At 35.4% G+C, this 12,321-nt stretch overlaps 4 protein-coding genes across 4 annotated transcripts; all 4 read right to left on the bottom strand.

The window, feature by feature from the left end:
• Window positions 1-7,176: 7,176 nt before the first annotated feature.
• On the bottom strand, window positions 7,177-8,241 carry CLUP02_07843 (uncharacterized protein; the record flags this gene model as incomplete). The annotated part of the gene is made up of 5 exons (XM_049286835.1): window positions 7,177-7,245; window positions 7,310-7,442; window positions 7,546-7,716; window positions 7,853-7,968; window positions 8,143-8,241. 5 exons carry the CDS (start codon window positions 8,239-8,241, stop codon window positions 7,177-7,179), a joined length of 588 nt encoding a protein of 195 aa, XP_049143978.1.
• Window positions 8,242-8,340: 99 nt separating this feature from the next.
• CLUP02_07842 (uncharacterized protein) lies at window positions 8,341-8,995 on the bottom strand (the record flags this gene model as incomplete). The annotated part of the gene is made up of 6 exons (XM_049286834.1): window positions 8,341-8,403; window positions 8,505-8,560; window positions 8,622-8,655; window positions 8,754-8,852; window positions 8,906-8,944; window positions 8,984-8,995. The coding sequence occupies 6 exons, from the start codon at window positions 8,993-8,995 to the stop codon at window positions 8,341-8,343; spliced, it is 303 nt and encodes a 100-aa protein (XP_049143977.1).
• A 37-nt stretch (window positions 8,996-9,032) lies between these two features.
• On the bottom strand, window positions 9,033-11,092 carry CLUP02_07841 (INO80 chromatin remodeling complex Ies1; the record flags this gene model as incomplete). Its single annotated transcript, XM_049286833.1, has 2 exons — window positions 9,033-10,564; window positions 10,618-11,092. 2 exons carry the CDS (start codon window positions 11,090-11,092, stop codon window positions 9,033-9,035), a joined length of 2,007 nt encoding a protein of 668 aa, XP_049143976.1.
• A 108-nt stretch (window positions 11,093-11,200) lies between these two features.
• CLUP02_07840 (uncharacterized protein) lies at window positions 11,201-12,255 on the bottom strand (the record flags this gene model as incomplete). Its single annotated transcript, XM_049286832.1, has 4 exons — window positions 11,201-11,452; window positions 11,496-11,632; window positions 11,830-12,044; window positions 12,119-12,255. The coding sequence occupies 4 exons, from the start codon at window positions 12,253-12,255 to the stop codon at window positions 11,201-11,203; spliced, it is 741 nt and encodes a 246-aa protein (XP_049143975.1).
• Window positions 12,256-12,321: the final 66 nt, after the last annotated feature.

The raw sequence follows: 12,321 nt of genomic DNA, 5'->3' as shown, positions 1-12,321 counted from the left end.
TAAAGCTAGGGTTATTATATTAAAATAGTATATTTTACGTCTTATTATAAAAAAGCTTATAAAAAATAAAACGGTATTTATTTCTTTTTTTATTAAAAATTGAAAAGCTTGTTAAAAAATTATAAACTAAAAACGAGTTTTATATATTATAATTAATAAGAAGTTATATTATAATAAACGAGCTAAGAGTATATTTACTTAATAAATAGAGTATACTATTTTTCAAAAAAAGACTCGTTATTTTTTAAGTAAAGTCTTTTTAAATAAAGATCTTTTATTAATATTATAACGATTATAGGGTAAGTTATATAGGAGCTACGAAAACTCTCGAACTAATTTAAAAAAAGTTTTATTAAGAAGATATTTAATAAAATATTTAAGAATATATTAAGAACTATAAGTATTATTTAAAAGTTATAACTTTAAAATATAAGCCGTATAAGTAGTTATAGTTATTATTACTATTTTTATATCTATTTTAAGAAATATTTATAAATCTTATTACGGGGTTATTATTAAGTACTTATAATAATAATATAAAATATAATAATATTTTAATTATTATTTATTATATAATAAAGTTTATAAAGTTCTTACTTATTATTAAGATACTTAACGTAATATAAATAATAAGTATTTTATATAAAGAAGTTAAATATAAGTTCGGTATATTAGAAAGTATTATTATAAATAAAAATAAACTTTTTATAAGCGCATTTTAAAAAGAGTTTATTAAAGAATAGGTAATACGTTACTAATTATTTATTATATATTACTTATAAACGGATAGCTAAATAGAGCGGATTTATTAAATATTAAAAAAGTATTTAAAGATCTATACTAAGGGCTTATTAAATAAATAAGTAATATAATTAAAAAAGGCCGAGTTTATATATAATAATAGCTAATATTCTATTATAAAAATATCCCCGTATATAGTATTATATAGCTATTATTTTAAGTATATTAAATATATATTTAATTATAAAGCTATAATCTAAGGGGTTTAAAAAAGGGTTTAAGAAATTAAGGAAATTAGGGCCTAGGCTATATAAATATAAATATAAGTTTTTAAGAACTAAGTAGCTTATTATAATAAAAGATATACCCTAAAGGAGTTTAATTATAAAGAGGTCGTTGGCTTATTAATAAAAAATATATAATTTAGAAATAATAAACTAGCGCCGAGATATATTAAAATAGTAATAACTAAAAGGGTAGGGAATAGGCTTACTAAGTACATTTTTCAAAATAGTATTAGAAAATATATAATATTTTCCTAGTTTTTTAGCTTAAACTATAGGGAAATTACTAAACGGTTAGTAATTAAATAGTAAATTTTTTGAAGTTAGAAAATAAGTAAAATATTTAAAAAGTTAAAGAAATCGTTACGAAATAAGGCGAGGGAAGAAATTTATAATATTTTATTTAATAAGCTAAGTAGTTTATTAAATATAATATATAAAAGCTTATTAAATATTTTAAAGGGGTAATAAAAATAGTTAAAAGATTTAAATATTATAAGAAAAGGGTATATATAAAATAGGATAATAAACGTTAGGTTTATAATAAAAAGTTATTAAAAATAAGTTAATTAATAATACTTTATAGAACCCTTTTTATTTAGCTTAGCGTAATTCTTAAAAAAAGAATATAGTATTATAACTTTTAGTAACATATTACTAAGAGATTATTAAGATTTAGCTATATAGGAGGAATACCCTACGTAATATTAAGAATAATAATAATAGCTCTAATATATACTTCTAAAATATAATAATTAGTAATAATAATTTACTTAATAAGTAAGAAATAGAGAGGCTTTATATATATACTTAGCTAATTACTTAGAATAAAGCTATTAACTTTATCAATATTATAATAAGTAAGAAGGAAGTAGTCGAAATTATATAGAATATTATATTTATTAATAATAATAGTTTATAAAGCCTTCGCTACTTAGTTATTATTAAAAGCCGTAATAAGAAGTATAATAAGAGTTATAATAAAAAGTAAAATAAAAAATAAAATAAGGGGCGTAATATTATTATTATTAATAATAAGTTAGGAACGGGGGACGTTATTTAAAATAATACTATTATAATCTTAATTAAGTTAAAGGACCTTAATAATATTAATATTTATAAATAACTTATTAACGTCGAACTATTAATTATAACCCGTAATTTTAATTTTAATATAAATAATAACTTTATTAAGCTATTATAAAGCTTTTACTTAGAGCAAAAAGAGCGTAATATTAGTTTTATTAAAATTTAAAATAATATAACTAAGGGCTAGGGAACCCTTATTTATATTAAAAAGAGCGTTATAAATAGGGGTTAGTAAGTTATTAATATTAAAATAGTAGCGCTTATTATAATATTAAAAAAGAGAATTTTTTAAATTATTATTAAGCTCTTTAAATTTAGTATTTTTATATTAAGATTTATTAAGTTTAAATTTAAATTTAAAGTTATCCCGCTCGTTATTATTATTAAGAATATAGTTAATAATAAAAGTACGTTTTTTAATAAGAGTTTAAGTTTTAGGATTATAAGAAATAAGAGTAGTACTATATATAATAATAATATAAATAAGTACTTTATTTATTAAAAACTTAACGACGCGTTTATAAAAAGTAAGGAAAATAAAAAACTCTTAAATATATATAATAATAATACCCTAAGGAGTTTTTTTATAATACTAAGCTAGAGCGTCGAGGTTATTTTATAGAGTAGTTATATAATTATTATTATAAAAATAAGCTAGCTAAAAATAACTAAAATAAAAAATAATCTTAGCTTTATTATTAATATTAAAAATACTAACTTAAAAAAAGAAATCTAAATTAATAAAAAGAAAATTTACTAAACGATCGCTAATAACTTATTATAATCGAGATTAATAAGTTTAAATATTCGTAGTTAGTAACGAGCTTTTAAAAAGTAACTTATTTAAAATAGACCTTTTTCTTTTTATTACTTACTAACGGGTTAGTAATATACGTAATAACCTTTTTTTATATATTAATAATATAATTAAAAGTATAAAGAACGCGGCTATATTTATAAAATTAAGGCTACCCTACTACTTCATATTATAGAACTTTATAAGGGTATTTTAAATAAACTAAGCGGCGCTATATAGCTTTTTAAGAACTTAAAAAATATTATTAGCTTAATATTTTAGTAATAAATTAGCAAGGACTTAATAACTTATAGTAAAATACTTTTTCTTATTAATTTAATAAATAATATACTTAGTAACGTAAGCGTTAATAAAATAAACGAGCTTATTAATATTACGATATATATTAACTAAGTAGCGTATATAAGAAATATTATTATAGAGATTATAAAAGCCTTTTTTAAAATTATATTTTATATTAAGTATATCTTAGATATATAAAATAATAAATATTTTAGTAAATACTTAGTAATAGTATAATAAGAAAGTTATAATTAAAAAACGATATAAAATTAGAATATTATAAAAAGAAAAGTATAGTTATATAGGAAAAGGTTTATAAAACGGTTACTAAATAAAAAGGGGAAAGAAAAAAATAAATATACGATTAATAACGGGAGAAAGTTTTTTATTATACTTAATAACTTAGTAATAATAATAATTACGAGGTTAGGCGGGCTTTTATATATTATAATAATTAAAATATTTTATTATAAATACGTATTACTAGCTTAGTAATTAATTAGCGCGCTATTATTAAATAATAATAATAAAGTATTTATTAAATAAGGAGATAGGAGTAATACCTTATTCTTAAATAAAAAAGGATATTATTAATACCTTATAGAATTTATTATAAATAATAATATTAATAGCTTTATTATTAGTATTAAAAAAAATATTACGTCATAACTTTAAGAATTAAAGTTACGTAAAAAGGGAGTAATTTTAATAAATTTAGGATATAGTTAGTAATAAAATATTAATAACTTAGTAACCGGTATATAGATCGTATTATAAAAGAACTTTTTATAAAGTAGAGCCTTTATAAAGGACTTTATAAGCTTTAGTTTTATAATATACTTATACTTATATTATAACCTCGCTAGTTAAGTACTTATAGCTTAATTTTTTATAATATTTATAACGCCGTTTCTTAAGAGATTATAATATTATAAAGACTTCCGTAACTATTTATAGCCGTTCTTAAGAGCCCTATTATAACTAAATATTCTAAAATATTAGCATAAGCTTATTTTAATAGTCTTAATAAAAGATTATTTCTTAATTTATATCCTAGGCCCGGACTAATATTATATAAGCTAAGCTACCTTAAGAAGTAAGCTATTATTTAGTAATAAAGCGTTTAGCGTACTTTATTTTAAATATATAAGGCCGTTCTTATTACTATTATCTTATTAAAGCGGATAATAACTTTAGGCTATAGTCGAGACGTAAATTATTTGATAAAGTAATTTTATTAGTACTAGCTATTATAGCCCCTAATTAATACGTTCTCGAAGTATAAGTATCTTATAATAAAGTAAATATTACCCTCTCTTAGCTCGTAAGTAAGCTAAAAATTAGTTTTTATAATATATACTAAGTTTCTTATTACTACTATTAATACTCTAATTATTATTAAAGTAAAAAGATTAGTAATTCCTAAATATATTAATTCGTAATTAATACTTACCTCTTTTTATTAAAAAAAGGGCTTAGACTAAGGGCCTTCTTCTAAGCGCTCGTTATAATACTTAATATAGTATATTAAAGTAATACGACGTCTCGGACTATTATATACGGTTATATAATCTTATAGCGTATTCCGTAGTTACTATTTATTTCTTAAATTTTTAAAAGAGGTAATATTAGGTCTAATAATAAGGCGAGGGGAATATAGTAAGTAAGTAGAGAGGTTTATAAGAATAGGTAATGGGCCCGCTAGGCGCTTTACTAGGCGTTTTTAATATTTAATATTAGTAATTAACATAAGGGGTAAGCGTAAGATACTAAACGAGGTAAACAGAATTACTAAAAGCGGCTAGATACTAAAGGAATTAATAATATTATTATAATAAAAGAGACCGAAGCTTATTAAATAGGGTATACTATATTTAATATTGGTATACCCGCTATAAGTAATTAAAAGTAAAGATATAAGTCTACTTCTAGCTAGCTTTAGTTAGTTTTAATAAAAACCTTAGTTTATTATTTAAATTATTATAAAAGATAAGAGCTTAAGAAAGGTTATTAACGTTATATAAGTATTATAATAAAAAGTATATATAGCTAGGGCCGATAAAAAAAGTAAGTTACGTAAATAAATATAGTGAGGAAGAAGAGATATAAAAAGAACTTCGAGGTATATCGGTACGTTAAGTAGGGTAAGCGCTCTTTATATAAGCTTATAAAAATAGCGAGGGATAGCGTAGCTAAGAATTACTTAGTATAGTAAGTACTAAAAATAGTATATTAGGACTACTATTTCCAAAAGTAGGCAAGCCGTCTCGTATTTTACTTTTATAAAGTCTTAGTAATAATTTATATTTCGTAATTAAATAGAGCTAGTTATTTTAGTTATATAAGCTTAGTAATATATTATATTAATACTATACTTAGTAAATAAGATAATTATACCTCTTTAATAACTATATTACTTCTAATTATTACGAAATATTAAAGCTTATTATAAAAAATATAAACGTTAATATAAGTAGTAAACTTAGTACTAAAGGTAATACTATACTTCGAATTATTATAACTAGTTAAATCGAAATATCTAATCTTTTCTAACTTTAGGGATATAAACTAATTATTATTAAGTTTAAGAGTTAATTATTAACTACTATCGTTATTATTATTTATATTATTTATAATTAAAGCTACTATTATAGTAATTTAGGTAATTATATCAGTAAAAAGATTATTTATTAGGTTATTATTACCCGTAGGTTAGTTATTATTATTTATATTATTATTTACTATTTTAAAAAGCTTTATTAACTCGTCGTAGTTACTAAGTAAAGAAGGGCGTAGGTAGTAGCTATTTAGGTTAGTAATAAGACTTTTTAAATCGAGGTAGTTACTTAGGTTAGTAATATATATTATTATTAGTACTAAAGGTATAATAAGCGACGACTATAGTTAAGTAAGAGTTATTAATTAAACGTTATTAAATAATATTAGTTAGTAATCGAACTTTATAATATAAATTTATTAGATTATTATATTAACTCCCTATACCGATTTTAAAAATTTAATAAAGTAGTTTAGTTTAATTTTATTAATATAAATATTAATAATTTAGTTAGCTCGCTATAATACGTATATTATATAACGTTAATTAGCGTTTATAACTCTTATTACGTAGGAGTAGTTTATATTATTAATATAAAAACGTAATAGTTATTTAGCTTTTAGCTTAGTTATTATTAGTTATATTTTTATAGGGGTAGAGTAAGGATTATTTAGTAAATTAAATCTTAATAATAGGCTAATAAAAAAGAAATTCCTAGTACTAGGTCGTATTATAAGTTATATTACTAGATTGCTAGGGGTAAAAGTAGGGTTAATATAATGTGTTAAGTAGTAGTTAATTCTTCTAAGTAATGTGGGCAGAAGCCCTTAATGTGGGCAGAAGCCCCTATGTACAGTTGTGGCTGGTCGCTACTAGTTATGGCACACAGCCTGTGGCTGTGTAGTGTGGCAGTGGCTGTGTCACACGACTACAGACGGGCACGAAAACCACAATGAATCGAGATGAGTTCTGGAAAGTGACATTGTCAGATCAACACTTCTTGTATTTGACAAGGCAACCAAAGTCGATCTTGAACCCACTGGGCCGAGGTGCTCACATCGACTGCGCGGCGTAATTATTGTCTTTCTTACTTCTTCATTTGCAACTCCGCAGCTGCTTTGTCCCGATCTGACACATGGTCGCGGAGTTTCCCTCGTAACGATCCCGCGCGCGTTGTTGGTTGCAGAGTTACACCTCGCGTGAACGCAGTTGTATTTATAAGCAGGCGCGCGCAGGTAGGTTAGTAGGTACATGAACATCCGCTTCAACCACCCACACCCATTCAGGTGCGGCTGCTAGGCAGTCAACCCGGCCAAGCGTATCGTCCACGTAGCTCAAGTACTGCCTACCTGTAGGTAACCAACCGTTCGGACATGTTGATCCATCGGCCGATCTGAGTCAAAGGTCTAATGCTTAGTTTCCTTCTCTTCCGGCGCATCCAGTGACTCTGTCAATCGTTGATTCGGTGGCAGGACCTGAAGTTGCGGTGTGGCAGGCATCGGCATCTACCTACCTACCTAACTGCTACTTGCACTCTACGCTGTGAGCCTGGAGAGTTGCCTTGTCTCTGTTGACTGCCCCAACAGCCTCACAGAATGAGGCCCAGTGCTCGGTCGACTGCTGAGAGCGAACCCAGGTGCTCGCGTAGGTCTGCTCCACAAACGAAGCAGGGCTAGAGGTCGTCTGCAGTATGGGACATCGGGTTCAGGAAGGAGGGTCTAGAGTTATTAGTCCAAGATAGCCGTTGAGTTCTCCAGTCAGTCGTAGAGCGATACACCTGCAGTGACGAGATGTAATGAGACGACTTGACGCAACTAATCATCAAACGAAATACAATACCGAAATGAAATAAGACGAAGTGCCTGGTAGCATGAGCTGTTGTTCTTTCTCCTGCCGCTGCACCACATGCATCCTCGAAGGCCATCAGAGTAATCAATACTTTTTCTCTGTCCGGAAGACCACACGTTGCCATGTACAATTTGAATTGGGTATAGACAAGGGTATACCTAATTTCCCCTTGGTATCAAACCAGTCAAGGAATCCAGCAATCGATCCTCTCTTCTCCAGTATTACACCTCATACCGGCGGTATTTATGAAAAAGTATCGAATGTAGTTGCTTTTCGGCGGGGACGGAGACCGGGTAGATGAGAATCTTAATTTTGAGCCTCTCGTCTGGGGAAGTAATCACGCAAGCACGCTGCAGAGTTGCGACATCAAGTCCCTTCCCCGGACAATGAAAGTCAAGCATACCTAATCATGGCTCTTTACGAGGACATATCCATTTGTGTACATTTTATCATCTAGAGTCCTCTACTAATCTGAAGACTTGCACAGCTCTCGATTTGATAAAATCAGTGACCATCACCCTCACTCTGGTGAAACCAACATTTGGGAACGAGGTGTGGACTGTAAAGCTAAGAGTCTCTACGGCCTGATGGATGCATCTTGATTCCGCGCGACTGTACTTCATGACCCGACGTAAACGAAGTGATCAACTTTCTTTAGCGAGAGGACGTTGAAAAGAAGTCGCCAAAGAGTATCCTGTTTAGACGAGTAAAGAAGATGACATCTAACCGCAGTCTGCTGCTACACTGCCCTCCGTCACAGTGGTGTCGTCAACCCCAAAGCACGCCTTCGAATCTCGGACAAGTCGGAGCCCCTATACTCGTCGAACAACTTCAATTGTTTCTCTTGGAAATAGGTTCAAGGCTAGTCAATTACTACCCCGAGGACAATCATAATCAATGGCGTCTGCCTCAACTTCTCGCCTTCAAAAAATGCCGTCCCAACTACAGCACGCAGGCAGCATGGGGCCATCAAGAATGATTTATGACGTCTATTGTAACTTACTTGCGCGCCATACTGCGGCACGACGGGAACGAAGCTGAGGAAAAAGGAGACTAGCAAGACAAAATAAAGAAAGCCCGTACAAAAAAGCCACAGGGAAACCACCCCAGACACGCCCTATAAGAAGCCTCCTACTCGAGCGTCTTGAAATGTTTCCCACCGCCCCTCCTTCCCATTGCCATCGCGCCCAATTTTTGGTGTATTTGTTCCATCGTTCCAGCTAGTATACAACTCCTACGCCCACAAGTCTAAGAAACGACCAACTAAAAATGAAAGAAGATCAATACAGCCCCCGTCTTGCGGCCGTCGCCCGACGACGACGGTGGCTACAGAGGTTCATCAACCTGTGCGCCGCCGTCCGCTACGGCGTTGGCCATCCGAGCGGGGTGAAAGAGCCGTCTTTCGGTACGGTTTCTACTCGTCGTCGGAGGCGGAGTCCTCTGCATCATCAGCCGCAAGGCCGAGAAGGGACCTATCCATATCGTCAAGCTCTTCGTCGTCGTCGGGCGCAGCCGTCTTGTCCGCATCGTCGACATCGTCCTTGGTCATATCTCCCATCGTGATGTCGCCGAGAGTCTCGTCACCGTCGACATCGCCATTCATCCGAGATTGTGATCCATCTGCAGCTTCCGAGGCCCTTTGTGTGTCTAGATCCATGGTCATGTCGCCAGCTTCACCGTGACCGTTCGTCTCGCCATCGGCCTTCTTCCGCTTCCTAGGAGGAATAACACCAAGGGGTTCCCCTTGGTGAGCAGACCAGCGAGCCAGCCGTCGTGATGTGCGTCTGAACGCTGCAGCGTAGGCGCTTGCCTCTTCACCAAAATCGTCGTTCTCTGTAGTTAAGAGCACTAGCCCACCAAAACCCTTTTGACGAAAGGCGCCGACGGTCTTATCGCCGGAAGAAGCCAACTGTCGCTGTGGGCCATCTTCGCCCTCGCTGTCATCAAACGGATTCGGCATCTGCTGGATACGCTTGTAGGCTCGGTACACCGCGCCATCCTGCCGTCTAAACTTCCTGGCCTTGTGGTGTTGTCTCCTTATGCCACGGTCGAGGATGTATTCGACTCTCTGATTTCGGTTCCTCTCCACCGCAATTTGATGCGCTGTGGGAGGTCGGGGCTTTCTTGCAACAATGCCCTCCGCTGAACCGTGGGCTGGACCGGCTGGCGATGAGGCTTCGAAAATTTGGTACTTTAAAGGTGCTCCGCCACGTCGGACCGAACCCCCAAGACCCCGTCCTAGTGCTTTCGGCGGTGGTGTCGAGCGGGTGCTATCCATATCGGACTCGTGTTTCGAAGGGCGGATACGGGGTAAGATGGCAGGCCCATCCTCGGCCATTACACGAGAAGTCCTTGAACCTCGCTTCGTCTGGCTGTCGACGAGGTAGGCCTGGTCCGCCTCCAGAATCTTTGCACGCATCTTCTGCTTCTCCTCGCCAAACTTGATTTCCACCTCTTCATCAACGTTCTCGAGAGCCTCTTCTTCAGGGGTCATATCTTCTAATTCGGGTACGCCCTGGTTGGCCACATCGACACCATAGTCCACACCGGGGCCAAATGGGTTCTCGTCGCAGCCCTCCTCCGTAAAGTCAGACTCTAGGTAGAACCACATGATCCAGAGGAATGCCTTGGCGCGTGACGTGCTGGAGAAATTGGTCTTCATGACTAGGTCGTGGAATTCTCGTCCGGGCGGGAAGTGCAACTCGGCGATCTTGGAAGCCGACTGGCAGATGACGAACAAGAGGTTGACAGGGTTTGTCCGGGGAACTTCCTGAGCCTTGATCTTATTAAGACTCGAAGGCTCTTCGCGGTCCTCAGCACCACCCTTTAGGATAGATTTCAATCTCGGAGCATCCTGGAGTTGCTTGTATGCATGCGCGTCTTGGTGCGCCTGGAGCGAGGGAATGGCATGGTAGGTTCGCAGCTGGGCTCGCATCTCTGGGAAGACTGCATGCATGTTAGCATATATCTAGAGACGCTGATAGTGAAGATGGACTGACAATTGAGCGTTGTATTCATTCTGCCAATGTTGACCAGCAGACAGACCATGGCCATGCCTTTTGCTGCGGCTCGATCGGTAAGGAGTTTGTCGCGAAGGACCTTGCTGGTCTTGCTGCTACGAGACATTGTGTCGATGTAGAGATCGGCAAAGTTCTGGCGAGGCTTCTCGGGCTCGTACGAGTTGGTGAAGACTGTTGTCTCGTCATCGAAGATGGCTTTCAGAAAGTCGTATTGAATATCTTTGCGCCACAGCGGCTCGCCGTCTTCTTTTTTCAGGTGTCGGATCTTTCCCGTGACCGCTCCGGCCGATTCCTTTGCTGCGTTCTTGCCCTTGCCACGGCCCGTGGTCTTCTCGCCCGGCTCGGGGGTTCCGTCCATCATGCGGGTATCGTCATCTTCGGTCATCGCTTGCGAGAGGAAAGATTTGCCCTCATCGCCGCGCGCCGGAGACGTAGGCGCCTCTGCGTCTGACATTGTGCCGCCCGCAGTAGAATCGGGAGAAGCGGGCGACGTGGAAGGAAGGCGCAACGTTGGTCAAACGGCACTGTCGATTGATGCAAGGAAGACTCGGATGGCTTGCGATCATGGATGCAGTGTCGTTGAGCTCATAACACGAATGCGGAACGGGGTGCGGCCGCCGCGACTATCGCGATTGTCTAACTGGTAGCTGTCTGGATTAAGGGATGGGTGGTTGTTGGAAAAGTGATGGTTTGTAAAATTAGGTGAAGGGGGAGGAATTGATTGATGGATGGGCGTAAGTACCATGTAACGGGCTGAATTGGATTGGACTTTGTCCACCGCCCAGACCAGCTGCTGATGCTGAGATCCCGCCAACTATCACTGAAAAGCGAGGCACGGAGCCCACTTCAGAGCTCACGATTTGGGGGAGCGCGTCAGGCTGACCCCAACCACTAAAATTCCAGGCTCGCCCGCGGCCCCTACATATGGTCTGTACGTACCTACCTTTGGGGCCACAGCCTGACGTCGAGGCCAGGTTTCTCCGGATAAACTCCACTAACTCTTCGTCACAGGCCACAACTCACATGACACTCTAAATAGCTAGCCGTCGATTGACAAACAGCGAACAAAGTCGTTTTTCTTTATTTATATGTAAATAGAGAAATTCTGCCGTAGTTGATGCTGGTGGTGTTTCATGAACCTGTGTCAACTCCCCTCTTCTGAGACCTCGTTCTAGCGTTTGCAGTGGATACTTTGAGCCTGTTCATCATTTGTGATGGTCTCGCTGACCCGGCGAACTGGACGTGACACAGTCTGGGAGGGAACGTAGTTAGCCAGACAATCGACCAGAGTCTTCGGGGTTGGCGAGTCTGAGGCAAGAGGAACTGTGCTCTCACGAGGATGGTAGGCTGCGAGTTGCTTGGCTTCACCGCAGATCATCAGTAGGGGGTGCTCCCACCATCCTTGACTACAAGCATCACGAATCACTTCAAGCATGCTGCGCTTCCATGTGGTTTTATCAGAATCTGTTTTTATTGGGACTTCTCAGTCCAGACTGGCTGTCTACCAGGGGATGGCCTTGCACGGCCGCCTCGCCCCGAACCCAAGACCGAAGTCTCTGATGCCTCCAGCCCCCCGCAATTCCTTTTCCATTGCAGGAGCTTGAAGACCATGTCCATGTTGTGGCCATTATCGATTAAGAGCAAGAACTTTTGTATCCCCTCCCTTTGAATCCCTAATCTGTG

The sequence above is a fragment of the Colletotrichum lupini genome, chromosome 4, assembly GCF_023278565.1.
Source record: "Colletotrichum lupini chromosome 4, complete sequence".
Lineage (NCBI taxonomy): Eukaryota > Fungi > Ascomycota > Sordariomycetes > Glomerellales > Glomerellaceae > Colletotrichum > Colletotrichum lupini.
The sequence above is the reverse complement of the archived record's forward strand: the minus strand, read 5'-3'. Positions and strand labels throughout refer to the sequence as shown.